At 42.2% G+C, this 19,172-nt stretch overlaps 1 protein-coding gene across 4 annotated transcripts in view; it reads right to left on the minus strand.

Annotated features, from left to right (window-relative positions):
- SNX7 (sorting nexin 7) overlaps positions 1–19,172 on the minus strand; it is a 128,871-nt gene that overhangs the window by 54,394 nt on the left and 55,305 nt on the right. For 3 of the 4 annotated variants that reach the window (XM_033916880.1, XM_033916882.1, XM_033916883.1), the window contains 3 exons: positions 11,095–11,259; positions 5,133–5,331; positions 587–801 (listed from right to left, as the gene is read on the minus strand). In XM_033916880.1, coding sequence (XP_033772771.1) covers positions 587–801; positions 5,133–5,331; positions 11,095–11,259 — 579 coding nt within the window. The remainder of the gene's footprint in view (positions 1–586; positions 802–5,132; positions 5,332–11,094; positions 11,260–19,172) is intronic. The other variant, XM_033916881.1, reaches the window with a different exon arrangement.

The following is a 19,172-nucleotide window of genomic DNA, read 5'->3' on the forward strand; positions in this document are numbered from 1 at the left end:
TAGCAGTAGGGAAAACCTTTTTTAAAAAAAATTCCCCTGTAAGTGTTACATCAAGTTCATGTGTTTCTTCATCCAATCCAGTTAGAGAAATTTCTTGAGGGAAAGTAGCTGGGGGCTGTAGAAAAAAGGAACCAGCAGGGAATTGATTTAGTACCTGACCTGGATTTATTTCCTAATTTCTTACACTTTTATGGTCTAATGGTTATGGTCTAATAGTTATGAGTTCCTTTTATGGTCTAATAGTTATGAGTAAACCAAAAAAACTCTGTGGAGTGACGATGTTCCCAAATGGACTTTATTTGGTTTTCTCTGGATTTTCTTCTTTGTGGATATTTTGGGGTTAATTCCTTTTGTTTTTTGCTAATAGTTATCAGTACCTTTCTTTTCATTTCTTCTTGTGTCATAGAATATGAAAAGTTTAAAACCAAACGAAAACAAAATAAATATTTATTGCTACTCTATGCAGATCCTCAATCAAGTCCTCATACAGTATGTATGTAATTTCAGCTATATCATCCAGAATGTCACCGAGGGGCAGGTCCTAAAATAATGTGCTATCAGAAGAAGCATATCTGCATGGACTTACCATTAACATCTCACTGTACAAAATGTATTCGTGTATAACCGGCAACAAGTTTTCTGACAATCCTGCCATCAGTTGTTCTATGGCTTTGCAGCATTTATCAATACAGCCAGCAATGCCTTTTAGTGAGCTTGCCAAATCTTCTTCTGAGGCTGACCACAACGTATGGATCGGTCCATATTCCTTCATTCCTTCAAAATATTCTTTAAAAAGAAAATCTACAGTGGAATATATTGCAAATTTCATTCCTATAAACAACCTTTAAAAATCCTGCAATTTGATTCCAAACTAAAACAAAGAGGGTTTCAAGCTCTGGATGAAAAAAAGCCATTTCTGCTGAACATGATAAAATATTAAGGAACAGTTAATCACTTCAAATTGAATACTGCTGAATTACTCAACTGACTGCCGCGTGCAACTACTTTGCTGTTTCTTGTTCTAGTCTCATTCTTTGCACGAAGGGCTTCCATATCCTATGAAAACACATTTTGACATTTCATCTTTCAAATTGCCGGTTCAGTCATTAGTTTTGAGTCCGTTGGATTATTGTAACATTGCTTACTTTGCTAGTCACAAGGAAAATCTCTGCAGATTGCATACTATCCAGAATGTTGCTATTTGACGGATCTTTAATTTGAAAACGTTTTCATCATGTCACCCCTTTTTTCATTTTTTTAATGAAGAGCACTGGTTGCCAGTCAAGGCTCGTGTGAAATTTAAATTTGGCTGTATTTGCTATAAGGTATTGTCTGGCCTTGCACCTAATTACATATTTACATTTGCAAATTCAAAGCGTTCTTGACGCATACGTGTTTTATTTGTCTTTCCCTCAGTGAAAGGCTGCCAGTATAAAAAAAATCATCAACGTCTTATGTCGTTTAACAGTGACGTCTAGTTCATATCAGCACTTTAGGAGACAAAAACTTATCTGTTTAGAAGATTTTTAGGAAATTAATGTATTGTATTCAATTGTATATGTACAGTTTTTATTCTATTTTGTAAACCACATAGAACTTAATGGTATTGCAGCATAGAAATAAACTTTTATGCTATGTTATGAAGCATGTTTATTTATTTATTTTACTTACTTATTTATTTAAGTATTTATAGACCACCTATAGCCTAAGGGGCTCATAATCGAAAGAGAAAAATGTCCAAAAATCGACCTAAGTCGGCACTTGGATAAACATTGTCAAAATACGTCCAAGTGCCGATAATAAAAATGGGTTTTGGATGTCTGTATTTCTAAACGACCTAGGCCTTCATAGTGCCGCTGAATGACCATAGTTAAACGGGGCGTTTCAGGAGGAGTGTCGAGGGCGGGATGTGGGCAGGCTTAGACTTAGTCGTACTGCATGTATAACCGAAAGTTATACCACACAGGATCGAAGGAACTTGGATGTTGTTAATTAGACCATTTAAAACATGGTCTAAGTTACAAAAAACCCACCTAAAGTGACCAGAAAAGCACTGCAAATACATAATACAGACACCCACCCACTACCCCAGTGATCACCACTCCCCCACCCCCATAAAAATATTAATCATAACTTGAAAATTGTGCCTCCAGAACATCATCACCTGGCAGCCTGGCCTAGGAAAGCCTAGATGTGCTGCATAGAGGTGTCTTAAGCCATCTTGGGGGTGGGTTAGAGACCCATGGAGAGGAGGACCCATGCCCATAAGCCCCTGCATTCACTGCATTGATATTGAAACATGTGCACTCCCCTATATACCCCAAAACCCTTTTGTACTCGCATATAAGTGGCTCCTGTAGCCATAAGGGCTATTGGGGTGGTAGATAAGTGGGTCTAGGGGATTCTGGAGGTGGTTTTGGGGGCTCACCATGACTTATAAGGGAGCTGTAGTGAGATGATGACATGGTACCCTTTTTGTGAAGTTCACAGCAGTGCCCTGTAAGGTACCCCACTATTGAGGTGCCATGTCTGGGTGTTCAGTCCATCACTTTGCAGACCCCCTCCCATGTCCAACAGGGCTAGTTCTAGGCATTTTTGACTTGGACGAAAAGTTGGACAAAAATGTGGTATAAAGATGGACAATTTAGCGGCTTGGATGATCAGATTAGCAGGACGTATAGTTAGACGATTTTTGAAACAAAAAAAAATTTGGACGTATTTTTTGAAAATATGTCTTAAGCTATTTTTTTACTTTGGACGACTTGTGACTTGGACGAAAACTGACTTAGATGTTCCTTTCGATTATGCCCCTCTAAGTGATTTACATTCAGATACTCAAGTATTTCTCCCTATCTGTCCCGGTGGACTCACAATCTGACTAATGTACCTAGGGCAATGGAGTGTTGGTGACTTGTCCAGGGTCACAAGAAGCAGCCTGGGCTTGAATCTGCAACCTCAGGGTGCTGAGGCTGCAGCCCTAACCACTAGGCCACACCTTCACCTCCACAAGTTAAGAAGAGACTGGCTGTTTCCAGAAATCAAGATATAATGACAGAGGAACATAGAGAGACAGTCTTGGCTGTGGCCTTCAGTTATTGACAATGGACCTAAACAGTGCCCCCCAAGAAGTCAGTGAATGATAGGCCCTCCAAATCTGTAGTGAGGGGCATTCTCCTCTAATGTTGCAGTGAGGGAGGAAAACCCTCCTACGATATGGACAGCTCTTCTCCCCCTTCCAATGATATAACTGGTCCCCCTTTGATGTGCCTAGAATACTATGGTTGGAATGCAGGGGAAGAAATAAAAAGCAATGAACCTTCCTGGCAGAATGAAGAAACCAGAGACTTTCTGCCTTTGGAAAACATAAGCTCTGGGTGAATCTCTTCATGAAAAGGCAGTAAATCTAAATAATTAATAATAAGTAGCATCTTTTTAATCAGCAAAAGCAAGCATGAAAAAAAACATCAGACCACATGCCTCCAGTGCAAATCACCCTGCACAAATTTAAGAACATAACAGCCTTACTAGGTGAGAACAATGGTCCATCTAACCCAGCATCCCGTCTTCACAGTGGTCAATCCAGGTCACAAGTACCTGGCAAAAACCAGCAACTTCTGTTATGATAATTAATAGAAAACATATTTCACCAAAGCATTTCCTCCAAACATGGCTATCCTTTTCACTGCCTTTGTTCCTCTCTTTATTTTATCTCTGGCCTGGAATTTAGCCTTGTAAACATCCATCCCCTCCTTATGTGTATTAGCTCTTTTCTTAAATTTGTAATCAGTGATTTCATTATTTGAATTGATTTTTATAGATGATACTATAACCTAGGATTTCTCTTTATTTTCCTCCCCGCTGTTTAATGCTTATTTAAAGTGTAAACAACTTAAGATGATATATATTGATGGGCAATACAGATACAAGTGATGTATGAAGTATGGATGATGGCTGAACAGTGCATAATCACCCATTTGCATGCAAACTTAAATAAGTTTCAAGTTTCATAATAAATGTGTTAACCCACCTTTTCAAATTACAAAGCGGCTAATAATACAAAAAAACCATAAAATGGGGAAATACAGACATATTAAAAATTAATTATATCAATAAAGACAAGTACAAAAGATGCACAAGACAGACATACACGAGAGGAAAGAGGGAAGGAACTACAATAATCAAAGAAAAGAAAAACAGTAAAGGAAAAAAAACCCCAAAAGGTAGGGGGGTATGTTTACTAAATTGTTAAGAATGCTAAGGAAATGCCTAAGAAGAAATGGTAAAATATAATATATCTGTCCTTAAAAGACAATTAGACTGCAATCAAATTGCAAAAGCATCTTTAAAAAGTATTGATTTTAGAGTTGACTTGAATTTATATGCAAAACTGTATATGCAAACACAGTGATCACAGCACTACTTAGTGCATTTGAGGAGCTATGTTAGTGCTTTTGTGCACAGAACACCACAATTTTGTACATAAGGCCTTTCTCTACAAAGTGATATAACACAGTGGCTTTCAGCTCAGCCCTTAGGGATTCTATGACCAATCCAAATTTCATGACATCTTTAATCAAAACACAAATAGATTTATCCGCATGCATATTCATAGCATAGATTTATCTCTCATGCATATTCATAGCTCCGAAAAACAGAACTATGAGAGGATCCTGAAGAATCAAGTAGAGGGCCAGTGATATAATATAACCAAGAGAATTCCGTATTAACAAGGCCAAATTCTAGAACTATAATTGGTGATGGAATTTATGGAGTGGTTATATGGATGAACAGAGCACTGCAGAGGAATATTAGCACAGGTTGAGCAAATTGCTGAGGAAGCATTCACAAGCTCTGGCACTAAAGACATACCAGCAACTGCACCATGAACAAAGCTACTTCTGTACTAACCGAGTTAGATATTTGGAGGGGAGGGAATTAAAAATGATCAAAAATACTGGGGTAGCTGCAATGAAGATCCATAAATTATAGCCCTGACTGAGGTTTTGATTAAGCCAAAAAGAAAAAAAAAAAAAGCGTTAGAAAGAAGTTGCTTGAAAAAATTCAAAATAACAGCACTTTAATTCCTAAATGAGCCAACTGAACATACAATTGTCATAGTCAGAGCTGCTTACCCTTTTCTTCTTTGTAAATCCTACGTGAGATTTTATCAAGTGCATTTATTTTTTCACTAAATGTTTCAACGTATTCATTTTTTGCCACAAACTCCTCAGGCCGGTTTTTGACTCCTCTTACTGAGGATGCTACAGCCCTCACAGTTTGTCCCATCCTGCTGAGCAAGCTTGGCCCTTGCTTCTTGTGAGATGTCAGTTCCTATGGGGAAAAAAATGCAAATTGCTACAGTTAAGCAGGTTATCACCTCATTTTCATGGCACTTTGCAAAGGACATATCAAAACGGACGAGACAAGAGATGCTGGTCTACGTGAAAAAAAAAAAAAATCAACGTCTTCAATTTTCAGGCGGCACAAACATTCAGCGTTGTGCCAACCGTCTCCAAGTACCATTTCAGCTTCATTTTCAGTGGATCCACGTGTATAAAACTACCTGCATATTCCAGTATGCACCAAGGCCCAAATTCTGTAACCAGCGCCTAATGTTAGGCACCTATTTTGGAGGCGCCCAACTAGATTGGCGCCTATCTAAATTGAATAACAAGCTCAATTAAGCTTTTTAATCAGCACTACTTGAAACTTAGGCGCCTGTCAAGAAAGAGTGATTCTGTAACAAGGCGCCTCTAAATATTTAGGCAAAAAATAGGTGCGATGCATATTAGGTGTGGGCGTGGCTTCATGTTAGGCGCCTTGTTACAGAATCGCTGCTTTTAAGCGTGCTTAAGCACTCGTATGGGCGCCTAACTTTTAGGTGTGCCTAGAGATGGCCTATTTATTGGGCGCCTTCAAAATAGGTGCTGCTCTGCGTGATTCCCTAAACCACCCAATTTTACTCGAATCACGCTGAACGGTGCCTATTTCGGCGCCTAACTTTTGGGCGCTTCTTATAGAATTTGCCCCTTAGTTTTAAATGCACAGTAGGGGCATACTGGGATGCAGGGCTCACTGCACTCCTACTCTAGACTAGCAGTTCTCAATCCAGTCCTCAGAACACACTCAGCCAGTCAAGTTTTTCAGATACCCACAATGAAAATGCATGAGAAAGACCATCATGTATTAAAGGTAGTGCAGGAAAATTTATCTGATGAATTTTCATTGTGGATATCCTGAAACCTGGCCACCAAGGTATGTCCTAAGAGCTAGACTGAGAACCCCTACTCTAGATGTATAAGCACAGATACCGAGTACCCATTCAGGTATAACTTTTAGCATACATGCTACATAAGAAGAACAAGAACATAAGAAGTTGCCTCCACTGGGTCACACCAGTGGTCCATCGCGCCCAGCAATCCGCTCCCGCGGCGGCCCATCAGGTCCATGAACGGTAAGTGATCCTTTGTCTAAGACCCTTTAATCCCCATGTTTCTTCTGTCTATACCCTTCATGATCCTATCTCTACCTCTATCTATATCCCTCAATCCCCGTATCCTTCAGGAACTTGTCCAATCCCTCTTTGAATCCCCTTAATGTACTCTGTCCTATCACATCCTCCGGAATAAGATATATAGGCACCCAATATCTGTGCACAATAAGGGGTAAACTCTATATATGGTGCCTAAAAAAGCACTAGTTCATAAACCAAATTTAAAGTGAGGCACGGTTTACAGAATAGTGCTTATGCCCGGGAACCACTCCTATCTATAAGCAAGGCCATTTGCACCAACAAAAATGTGGTGCAAATGTCCTTAATCTATAACTACACACATAACTGTCCCTGATCTGCCCATAAGCCCCCATAACACCCAATATCTGCCCATGACCTACCCATTTTCATGCGCCCTTTTGCGACTCACACCTACATATTGGATGACCTGTTTCAGAATTTTGTGTTCACACCTGGGGACGTCTACAACGAACTGGCAAGGCTAAAGGTAAACAAGGCCATGGGACCGGACAATTTACACCCAAGAGTGCTCAGAGAATTGAGAGATGTTCTGGCGGAACCGTTGGCAGTGCTCTTCAATCTCTCACTAAGTACGGGGAAAGTTCCGTTAGACTGGAAAACAGCCAACGTCGTTCCTCTGCATAAGAAGGGTTGCAAGGCTGAGGCTGCGAACTATAGACCGGTAAGCCTCACCTCAATAGTGTGCAAACTCATGGAAACACTAATTAAGTATAAATTAGATACGATCCTGAACGAGGAAGATCTCCGGGATCCCAGCCAACATGGATTCACCAAGGGTAGGTCATGCCAGTCCAATCTAATCAGCTTCTTTGACTGGGTAACAAGAAGACTGGACTCAGGAGAGTCTTTGGACGTCGTGTACCTGGACTTCAGCAAAGCGTTTGACAGCGTCCCACACCGCAGGCTGCTGAACAAGATGAAATCGATGGGATTGGGAGAGACTTTAACTGCATGGGTTAAGGATTGGCTTAGTGGCAGACTTCAGAGGGTGGTGGTTAACGGTACCCTCTCTAAAATGTCGGAGGTGACTAGCGGAGTGCCACAGGGTTCAGTCCTGGGCCCACTCCTCTTCAACATATTCATTGGGGATCTGACTCAGGGGCTTCAAGGCAAAGTAACCTTATTCGCTGATGACGCCAAACTATGCAATATAGTAAACGGCTATAATCTACAGGATGCTATGGAGCAAGACCTGCATACTTTAGAAAGTTGGTCCTTGAATTGGCAGCTGGGCTTCAACGCCAAGAAATGTAAGGTCATGCATCTCGGTAACGGAAATCCTTGCAGAACTTACACCCTGAATGGAGAAACTTTAACCAGGACTACGGCAGAACGAGACTTAGGAGTAATCATCAGTGCTGACATGAAAGCAGCCACTCAAGTGGAGAAGGCTTCATCTAAAGCACGGAAGATGATAGGTTGTATCAAGAGAAGCTTCGTCAACAGGAAACCTGAAGTCATGATGCCATTGTACAGAGACCTCATCTGGAATACTGTGTGCAATTCTGGAGGCCACATTACCGTAAGGATGTGCTCAGAATTGAATCGGTTCAGCGGATGGCCACCAGGATGGTCTCGGGGCTAAAGGGTCTCCCGTACGAAGAAAGACTGAGCAAATTGCAGCTCTACACTCTCGAAGAGCGTAGGGAGAGGGGAGACATGATTGAGACATTTAAGTACATCACGGGACGTATCGAGGTGGAAGATGATATCTTTCTTCTCAAGGGACCCTCGACCACAAGAGGACATCCACTCAAACTCAAGGGAGGGAAGTTTCGTGGAGACGCCAGGAAGTACTTCTTCACGGAGAGAGTGATTGAGCATTGGAACAAGCTTCCAGTGCAGGTGGTTGAGGCACGCAGCATCCTAGACTTCAAGAACAAATGGGATACCTATGTGGGATCCCTACGAGGTCATGCTAAGGGATAGGGTCACTAGGACTTGAATGAGCGGGTCAGTAGAGTGACAGTATAATTACAATTATATTTTAGGGGGTCAGTAGACTTAAGAGGGTGGGTAAATAGTGTGGGCAGACTTGATGGGCTATAGCCCTTATCTGCCGTCATCTTTCTATGTTTCTACATTTACACATGTAATATGTAATTTATTCTAATTAGTGCCAACAATTGCTTGTTGTTCAATTAAATTTGCATGCAAATCAGGTACATGCCCAAATTTGCATGTGCAATTTTCAGTGCTATTCAGAGAATTAGGGGGCTATATTCAGACTACAAAACATTCAGAAAAAAAAATAAAGACTATACTGTTTAAGAAATTCATGAAAAAGACCTAACACCACATATATACTGCTCAAGAAATCCCTGGAAAAAGACCTAACACCACAAGACCTCTTCCTTCCCTCCACTAACTTCCCAACCCCCAGAAACAACCTACTCTACTCATTATTCTCCCTGAAAATGACCAGACATCTTCTGTAATCCACCTTCTATAACTCTTTTGTAATCCGCCTTGATCTGCGAGGTAATGGCAGAATAGAAATCCCTAATGTAATGTAATAAAAAGTGGAAGATCATTCCAAAATAAAGGAGAAATAAAAGAAAATATGATGAGAAGCGCATAGATTCATAGAGAGCTAGTTTTGGAGATGGAAGAACAAGTCTATTGGAATCAAGTGAACGCAATGAACAAGAAAGCTTCTGTTACTTTGTCATATACTGTGAAAAATGAAGAGTTTTAAATGTTAAACACAGCATTTTAAACTGACATCTAAACTGTACTGGAAGTCAATGTAATTGTATTAAAAGTGGAGTAACATGATCATATAATTTTGCTTTACATAATGTTCACATGATCCCATGGATCCCAAAGTATGAGAGGCTGCAAGGTGGGTAATAGGTGCAGGGGGTGAGCTTGAAAAGCTGTTCATTATTTTGAAAAATGAATCATTGTTTAAGGTTGTGTACCACATATCAGCTAAAAATATTTTTGCTGCTTATTTGCAAGTCCCCTGTACAACTGTAGTCATGTTCAGCATAGAGTATGTACCTTTGCTACAGAGGAACCTATCTACAAAAACATCATACTAAGAAGAATTTGGTATTTTTACTGACAACGCATGTTATAGTGGTTTTTTTTTGTAAATAACTTTGGTACAAGTTGGACTAATCATGTTAATTATTTATGTTGTTTTTTAAAAATTATTTTAATGTTTAGATTTTTGACACACCACCTTTCAGTGGCACAACCAAATTGCATACAGGTACTTTCTCTGTCCCTAGGGGGCTCACAATCTGTGTTTTGAACCCGAGTTAACTTGTGACAATATTTTAGATAGGGTATGTTTCCATGGTTTGAGAATTATGGGCAAAGTCGCAGTAGTGAGTCCCGGTGGGGGTAAATGCAACGCAGCCCTTAGGAACTGAATGGTATGTGTCGCACTTGCCGCAGGGGAATTGCTACCATGGCTTTGTAAAAGGGACCCTATATTATTACAGCAAGTCAGGGGGGCACTTAACATTCTGAATACTTAAAGAACCTTTCTGAGACCAGTCCTATGATAAGCGATGGACTGAGCATTTGAGGTTGTCCCCCTATGATCTTGGCCGGGGGAGTTTCCACTCTAATCACCTGGACAGCCTTCTCCAATTATGCAGTTGCAGAAGACTTTACCTTAGCCATTGTACTGCCAGCAGCATCATGATGTGTTAGCTCCCTATGCCCCTCCCCCCCAGTCTGGCAGCCCAGCTTTTCCCATCAGCCCCTTCTGATGCTCCTAACCTTAAGTATACTGTGTGATGGCTCTATAAAATTCTATTATAGAGGCTATTGTTAAACTTTAGTGGAACAACACAGAGCTGTGCTTAAATTTTAGGATGACATAAAACACTGCAATAAAATTTAAGGGCTTGATACTGAGCCTACAATGCTCAATGGTTTTTAAGCCGCTGATAGCCTCAGGCTGAATTTAAACTGGATATTCAATGTCAGGCCATGACTAGTACTGTATATCTGGGTGTTTACAGTCACCTGGAAGTTAACCTGGTACTGGCTGACATTTAGGCTGGTACCTGGTTGGCTGAGCAGATAGTTAGGACAGCCTTTTTTGCACTACCTTTCAGCTCAGCAGAATTTAACTGGGTAGGAGATTACCGGTAGTCCCTTTTGAATATCAACCCCTAATAGAATAAAATAAAAAAAATATGTTAAAATATACCTCTACTGGTACATGAATTGAACAGAGAAACTTAAAACAGAGATATTAATAACAAAGAAAAACTAAATAACTGTAATAGAGCTTGGAGAAGGTATATTAATAGCCCTGACAGCTTGCATTATTGGATATTAGTTAGTCCTATCCAATTACTTTGTTGGTTTTCTTTCAAGAAATATTATTTTTGGCAAACCCACCCCATCTTTTACCAAAGTTGGCAGTGTGGACTGCCACAGTAAATGCTCAGATGCCCACAGAATTGAATGGGTGTTGGAGCATTTGCCGCAAAAGTGATCTGCACAGCTTATTAAAAATATTAAAGTAATGTCACATGAGATATTCATCTAGATATGAACAACTGTATATCTGTAAATCAAATTAATTTTACCCAGGCTTGAGCAGTAAGAAAAATTTTGAAGTCTTCATTAAAAGAGAGGGTTGGATGATCTGCAATTCTGTTTAAAAATGTATGCAATGCCTTCCTGCGAGTTTCAATGAATTCATCATTAAATCGTTCTATCACTCCTTTCATTATGAACTTTTCTGGGAGAGGCTAAAAAAAAAGAAAAGGAAAATTGTAAAAGTTGTATGGGAATATTAAACATTATTTCTTGCCTCTCAACTAGGAAAGGTTTTGTAACTGTTTCAATACGGTACAATGTGGTCTGCAACCAAAATGAAAGATTACATTCTTACCAGGATAATCTCGTTTCTGTTACATTAGGTGATGAATCCATGCTCACAAACCACTTGCAGAATGACATTCCGGAAAATGGTAAAGACCCTCCTCTTCAACTAAAGGTCACCCTCAGTCTTCACCCAACCCCCTTAAACCCCACCTCTACCCTTCTTTCTCCATTCCAATCTTCTGCCTAAATTTCTGTATAGTCCACTCTCTGCCTATACTCAAATAACTTGTATCTAAACTAAACTACTTATATTTAAACTACTGTTCTTAATTTGCTGTATAGTCCCTATATCTAAACTGCTGCACAGTCTCGTATGTCCAAGTATTTAAATCTACTGTATAATCTTGTATGTCCAATTCACTCCATTGTGAATGTTTACTTGTAAACCATTCTGAGCTACTGGGAGGACGGGATAAAAATCTAAATAAATAAATATATAAGAAGGGTATCAATCACATCTTTCAGCTCCTCCTCCTTCACCAGTGGAGTATAGCTCCCATTTCAGTTTGTACCAAAGCAATCAAGCTCCGCTGTAACAGGAAAAAAAGAGAAGGAGGGGAATGGGGAACTTCTCCAGAAATAACATACATTTCTGTTCTGCTCTGTAACTCATGAAAAAGAATAATTAATGGCATGAACTTGCAAGATAGGTGTATCAATGAACCTGTTATGTGCAAAGCTCAATAAATCAGTACTTTATTAGAAAGTTAATCATCTATGTATGTTCATCCAACTGACAGGAGAAGAATTCCAGTTCTGGATCAGAGTTGTCCGAGGCAGAAAACAGGTGAACTGTGGAATGCACAGGGTGGGCAGTATGCACTCCTGAATATATTAACAGAAACAAGATTATCCAGGTAATAACCTAATCTTTCGTTTTGTTACATATACACAGGAGTCTGTATATTAGGTGAAGTACCAAAGCAATGCCAGACATCTAGGGAGGAACAGATGAGCTTGTTCGCAAGACTGAGGACCCAAAAGCGGCATCCTCTCGCGCCACCATGTCCACTCTGTAGAACTTTGCAAAGGTATAGAGAGTAGACCAAGTAGCTGCTCTACAGATCACTTTGGGCAGAACTGCCGGGACTCTGCCCATGAAGATGCCACACTTCTGGTCAAATGATCTTTGACAGAAATAGGTGGCTGTTTGCCACAGCCAATGTATGCTGATGAAATTGCCATGCAAATCCATCTGGCGCTAGAAACCTTGGAAGCTGGTCTGCCTAGTCTGGACTAACAAGTTAGCACAAAAAGATGGTCAGAAAGGTGAGATTCATTTGTCATTTCCAGGTAGTGGAGTAGAACTCTTCACACATATAGTCTCTGCAATATCTCATCTTGCTTGTTCAAATCCATATGATAAAAAGCGGGTAAATGAACCTCTTGGTTGATATGAAAAGCTGACACAACCTTCAGTAGGAAAGAAGGTACCAAGGGCAGAGGAATCCCAGCCTCTGAGATCCTTAGGAAGGGCTCTCTGCAAGAAAGAGCCTGCAATTCCAATATCCGTCTCGCAGAAACTATTGCCATCAAGAATACCATATTTATCATGAGATCTAACAGAGGTGCCTCATGGAGAGGCTCTTATGAAGGCTAGGACAGACTCTTCAGAATGATATCAAGATTCCAGGATGGAAAAGGCAGGCGTGTGGGGAGGTTGCAACCTGAGCAATCCCTTCAAGAACCGGGTCACATCAGGGTGATATCCAGAGATTGTTTTCCCCCTCAATCCTGGAAGCACAAGAGGCCCGCCACCTGGACCCTGAGAAAGACCACTGCTATGCCCTTTTCTAATCCAACTTGAAGGAATACCAGGATCACAGAAATTGTTGCCGTGAAAGGTTCAACTTGATCTTTGTAACAGCAGAGCTGGAGAGCCTTCCAGGCCTTAGCGTAGGCCATAAACATTGATTGCTTCTTTGCTCGAATGAGAGTAGCAATGACTACCTCAGAATAGCCCCTGTGAGTCAAGGCCATGTACTCAATAGCCATGACTTAAGACCAAAGCAGTCTAGGTTCTCCATGGGAATTGGACCCTGACTGAGAAGACCTGCATGCACCAGTAGTTTGAAGCATCTGTCTCATTGGAGATGCACAAAATCCACATACCAAGGGCAGCGAGGACAGTCTAGGGCTACCAAGATCACAAGTCTCTAGTGAGATGCAATTCTACGGATGAACCGGCCCACCATGAGCCACGGAGAAAACACATATAGAAGTTTCTCTTCAGACCAGGGTTTAACATGTCCAACCCTGTGCTTACCAGTTCGCCTCTTCGGCTGTAAAAGCGTTTCACCTTTGCGTTCTTGGCTGATGCATCAGGTCAATTTCTCATCTTTCCCAGTGTTACACAATGAGGCTAAATGCTCTTTGGGACAGGGACCATTCTCCTGGGTCTACAGTCTACCGGATGAGAAAGTCAGCCTTCATGTTTTCCACTTCTTCTATGTGGGCTGCTTAGAGTGTGTGAAGATGGGCTTCCGCCCACTGGAATAATATCTGAGCCTCCAGAGGAAGGGAACACTCCTGGTGCCTGCTTCTTTGTTCACACAAGCTATTGTGGTAGTATCGAAGAACACTTGGACTGCCTTTCCTTCCAGGTACTGTTTCAATGCCGTCAGTGCTAGATGAATGGCTCAGAGTTCCAGGCAATTTATAGACCACTTCCTCAGCGGGAGGGTCTATTGACTCTCTGCCAGATGACCACCATAATGGACTCCCCAACCGAATAGGCTGGTGTCGGGCATTAGGGTCACTCTTGAAGAGATTCGGAGGGGTAAACCTTTTGATAAGGTGTCCCCTTGGAGTCACCAATGCAAGATGTTCCTCACATTCCCTGTCCAGGGAAGCTACATGCTATAAATAATGCTGTAAAGAATGTCTGGAGAGCAGAGCATCCTGGAAAGGGTACATATGGACCCTTGCCCAGGGAACTACTTCCAGCATGGCTGCCACTGAGCCCTGCACCTGAAGGTAATGCTAGGCTGTGGGATTTGGCATCACTAAGAGATCTGAAATCTGCTTCCTGAGTTTCTGTTTGTGAAGTTCGGAAGAAAGACGTGGTCTTCCGCCTTGTTGAAGCAGACCCCCAGATACTCCAGTCATCGGGTCCAGATCCTGTAGGAAATCCACCAGCCTTTATGATGCTCTGATTAGCCAATCATCCAGGTATGGGTGCACCTGTATTCCCATCTTGTGGAGGTGAGTTGCAACCACCACCATCACCTTGGTGAAGATGAGTGGAGCCATTGCTGGACCAAAAGGTAGGGCTGCAAACTGAAAATGATGAAATCTCAAGTATTTCTGTGGGCTGGGAAAATGGAAATATGAAGGTACAGTACGTCTTCATCAGAATTCCCCTCGAGCCACCAGCACAATGATTGCCCAAACTGTCTTTATGTAGAAGCGCAGTACTCTCAGTGCCGCATTTATGGATTTTAGATCCAGGATCGGTCTCCATTCTTCGGTGCCTTTTTTGGGGACTATGAATTATATGGAGTATCTGCCAGAGCCCAATTCTTCTTGGAGAACTGGTTCTATAGCTTGAATGTCCAATAACCTTTGCATTGTTGCTCGAAACCTGGCCTCTTTTTCTGGCCAGCTGGATGGAGATTAGATAAACAGATCTAAAAGAGGGCAATAAAACTCAATCTTGTGACCCTCTCAAATAAGATCTAGAACCCAGCGGTCCAAAGAAATTCACTCCCACTCCCTCCAGAATGCAGACAGTCTCCCACCAATATGTAGGAGCATGGTAGTCGACCTGACATCATTGTGATTTCTTGGAGGTTGTGCTGACACGAGACCCTGAGGTTTGCTGGCATATAGAGTTGCCAAACTGCTGTCTGGACTCCTGATAAGATCTCTTGAGTGGAGGAACCTGCACAGAATTGGCAGGAACATCATGAGAGATCAAAATTGCCTCCCCCAGTGGGTCGGCGAGGTCTGCTATTGGGCAGTTTTGGGGCAGCAATCAGCCACGATGGCTAAAAGGTCATTGCGGCCCTTCTTACCAAATAGCATCTTCCCTTTGAAGGGCAGTTGCTTAAGGTAGCTTTGGAGGCTGAATTGCCAACCCATTGTCTGATCCAGAGCATGCGGCAGACAGAAACTGCATATGCTGAAACCTTGCTTGTGACTCTAATGATGTCATATAGAGCATCTGCCACATAATCACCCCCCCAACTTCGGATAGATGTCCTTCTCCTTGGCAACACTTCGCCGTAACCTGGTGTGGCAGGAACATGCTACAAACAAGGCTGCCCCTGCTACTTTGAACTCCAAAGCTAGTGCTTCAAATTGCTTCTTAAGAACCACATCCACCTTGTCATCTTGGGCATCCTTAACATCACTCCTCCCTTACTAGGGAGGGAGGTACGTACGTTTAGTTACTTGAGTTACAGTGGAACCCACCTTCAGCTGACTAAACAGCTGTTAAAATTCCAGAACCATAGGGTACAGTTTGGAAATAGTTTTGGCCAACTTTAGGGAGCTTTCTGAAGTTTCCCATTGTTCAGTGACCAGCAAAGGTGATGCCCGAATGCAAAGAAAACATTTTTTGCTAGATGATTGACCGAGGAGTGTCCATGTACCACATGCCGCAGTGCATGAGCATTTGTGACACTCATAACCATTTACTGTTAAATGGATGGCTGCTGAGGCTCCAACTTCAACTCCCTGAGTGCATCCGTAACATATGGGACGGTAGCTGACTTGAAAAGTCACCGCACCGATGGATCATCACCGATGGTCGACAGCAACAATCACCTCTTGACTCCCGGTCCCTGAAAAGGAACTGGAATCCTCCAGGAAGGAAGCTGAGCACTGGGACAATAAAGGCATTGAGCTTGATCTCCAATCCTCCCACAGTCCTGCTCCACTTGGTCACACAGGCTGAGCCATTCTCCTATGTGCCAGAGAGACATCCTGAAGAGGCAACTCTCCACGGTCCAATATTGGCACACCCACAGGCAGCAGAGTGCAGTCCAGGCCCGTCAAATAAGCTTTCCACAAAAGATTCACAAATTCTGGGCCAGGAGGCCCCAAGGAACCCTCAGACTGGCTTCTTTTGGACTCTGCAGAAGGACTCTGGGAGGGATTTTCTTCCTATCACTCACCTTCCCCCTCCCTGCAGTTCCTCAGCCCTAGAGAATTCAGAGGAGGCTAAACCCAAGGCTCCTGCCCCTCTCTCACATATGCTGCGGCATGCGGTACATGGACACTCTACAGTCAACCATCTAGCACAAAATTGGCATGATATAGGGGTAGAACAGCTTGAGAAGTCCATCCCAGATGATTTTGAGTCAAATTGAGGAGTTTTGAGGCAGATGGAAGTTTTAGAAAAAAGGGATAATTTAAAATCCAAGATGCCCCCCGCCAGAAAAATTGAGCTAAAAATGACCTATGGGGGTTCCCTTGAAAGTTAAAAAAGAACTCAGGGAAAGGGGTTTTGAAGGTGGGGGACTATCTCTGGCCTCAGAAACCCTTAAATTCAACTTTTTCAACCCCCCCCCTCCAATTTTCCCATAGGGAATAATGGTCTGTACTCAGAGTGCTGCTGCTGGTGCCTGCCTGTGTCAGCTTTGCTTCAGCTTGACTGAAATTGAGAGAACTTTCTGTCTCAATTCCTTGTGGGACAGTCCAGACCTGGAAATTTTCAGGCTGCCAGTCAGACTGGAACTGACGGAAGGCTCAATCCCCAAAAATCCTCATGGCATGATGGGAGGAGAATAAAATGCAGCCTGGTCCCTGAAACCCAAAGGAATTCACATAGGAGTCACATATCCTGTGCTGAAGCTTCTAATAAATCAGAAGGTAAGCAGGTTCCCAGGAGAGTGGACCCCTGACCCTTGAAGTAACGCAGAGCAGGCTGGTAGCCCTGCGAGCTGCAGTCTGCTCTTGTGAAGTCAGTGTTCTCTCCCAGGCAGAGTAGCCCCAAATATGGGGATCCTCTGGCACCAAAGTCTCCTGAAAGCGGAGTAAAAATACCCGATAATAATAAAACCAAACAGAACAGATCAGAACACCTTTTCTTGGTTTACCTGCATAAGGAAAAACTAGACAGGGAGCTATACTCCATTGGTGAAGAAGGAGGAGCGGAACGATGCGACACCCCTTCTGCATGTGGTTCACGAGCTTGGATTGATCATCTAATATACAGTTTCCTAAGTATATGCAACAGAAGCCTCCTTTCTGTTGCTTTTGAAATGTATGTAACAGGGCTTTCCAAACCTATCACTAGAGACTGCCCAAACAGTTGCATGAGAAAAGAAGATTTATTGTATGCATGTTAATTGTATCTACAAATGCATCTCACTTGTAAACATCCTGAAAGCCTTACTGTAGGTCAGGGGTGTCCAATGTCGGTCCTCGAGGGCCGCAGTCCAGTCGGATTTTCAGGATTTCCCCAATGAATATACATGAGGTCTATTTGCATGCACTGCTTTCATTGTATGCTAATAGATCTCATGCATATTCATTGGGGAAATCCTGAAAACCTGACTGGATTGCGGCCCTCGAGGACCGACATTGGACACCCCTGCTGTAGGTTCTCAGGTGGTAGACACGTGCCACAGAAGGTGGCAGAGATGAGGACTGTATCTGAATTCAATAAAGCTTGAGTCAAACACAGAGGATTTATGAGAGAGGATTAGAGAGATTACTCTTCTTCAGGAGATACATTTCCTAAAGTTATTCTAGAAAGATCTTAAGAACTCTAGACGGCCCAGAATATATTCTGATATTTGGCACTTGATATTCCTTGCAGGTTAGCAAATAATACTTGAAATATCTTTAGATTTCTTACTCATGACCTATTTATGAAGTGGATATCAGAGTATCCATAATCACAGAATTAAGGTATAAATGTCTTTATTGTATAAAATAAGTCAAAAACCTGATATGGCCATGCTTCAAGATGTCTCCATCAAGACTGTAACTGCAAATAACAGAAATCACACACACAAAAAATAAAAAAACCACTCAAGCTTATGACATAAATAGCAAAAAATTATTTTACAAACACAGTATATTCTCTATATTATGTACTTATTAGCAACAACAAAAATACCCCCCCCTCCCTTTTGCAAAAGCGTGGAAGAGATTTTTAGCGCCAGCCAGTGCACTGAATGCTCTGCGCTGCTCCGACAGTCATAGAATTCCTATGAGCATCGGAGCAGCACAGAGCATTCAGCGTACCAGCCGGGCTAAAAACCTCTTCCATGCTTTTGTAAAAAGGGGGGGGGGGAAATAGTACGGCACAATTTTCAGTCTGATACGGAGTCTGATACGGATATGCAGTCTGATACGGAGTACAAAGATTCAAAAATATCACTCCAAAACAAAAGCACCACACAAGCCAAGAAAGCTAGCTTATTGCATAAGAACATAAGAACTGCCATCTCCGGATCAGACCCATGGTCTATCAAGTCCGGCGATCCGCACACGCGGAGGCCCAGTCAGGTATACACCTGATGTAGTTTTAGTCACCCATATCCCTCTATGCCTCTCATAAGGAGATGTGCATCTAATTTGCCTTTGAATCCCAGCACAGTGGATTCCTTGATAACCTCCTTTGGGAGAGCATTCCAGGCGTCTACCACTCGCTGCGTAAAACAGAACTTCCTGACATTTGTCCTGGACTTGTCCCCCCTTAGCTTCAAACCATGTCCTCTTGTCCGTGTCGTGTTGGACAATGTAAATAATTTATTTTCCTGCTCTATTTTATCGATGCCTTTCAGCATTTTGAACGTCTCGATCATGTCCCCTCGCAGCC

The sequence above is a fragment of the Geotrypetes seraphini genome, chromosome 12 (assembly GCF_902459505.1).
Source record: "Geotrypetes seraphini chromosome 12, aGeoSer1.1, whole genome shotgun sequence".
NCBI classification, from domain to species: Eukaryota; Metazoa; Chordata; class Amphibia; order Gymnophiona; family Dermophiidae; genus Geotrypetes; species Geotrypetes seraphini.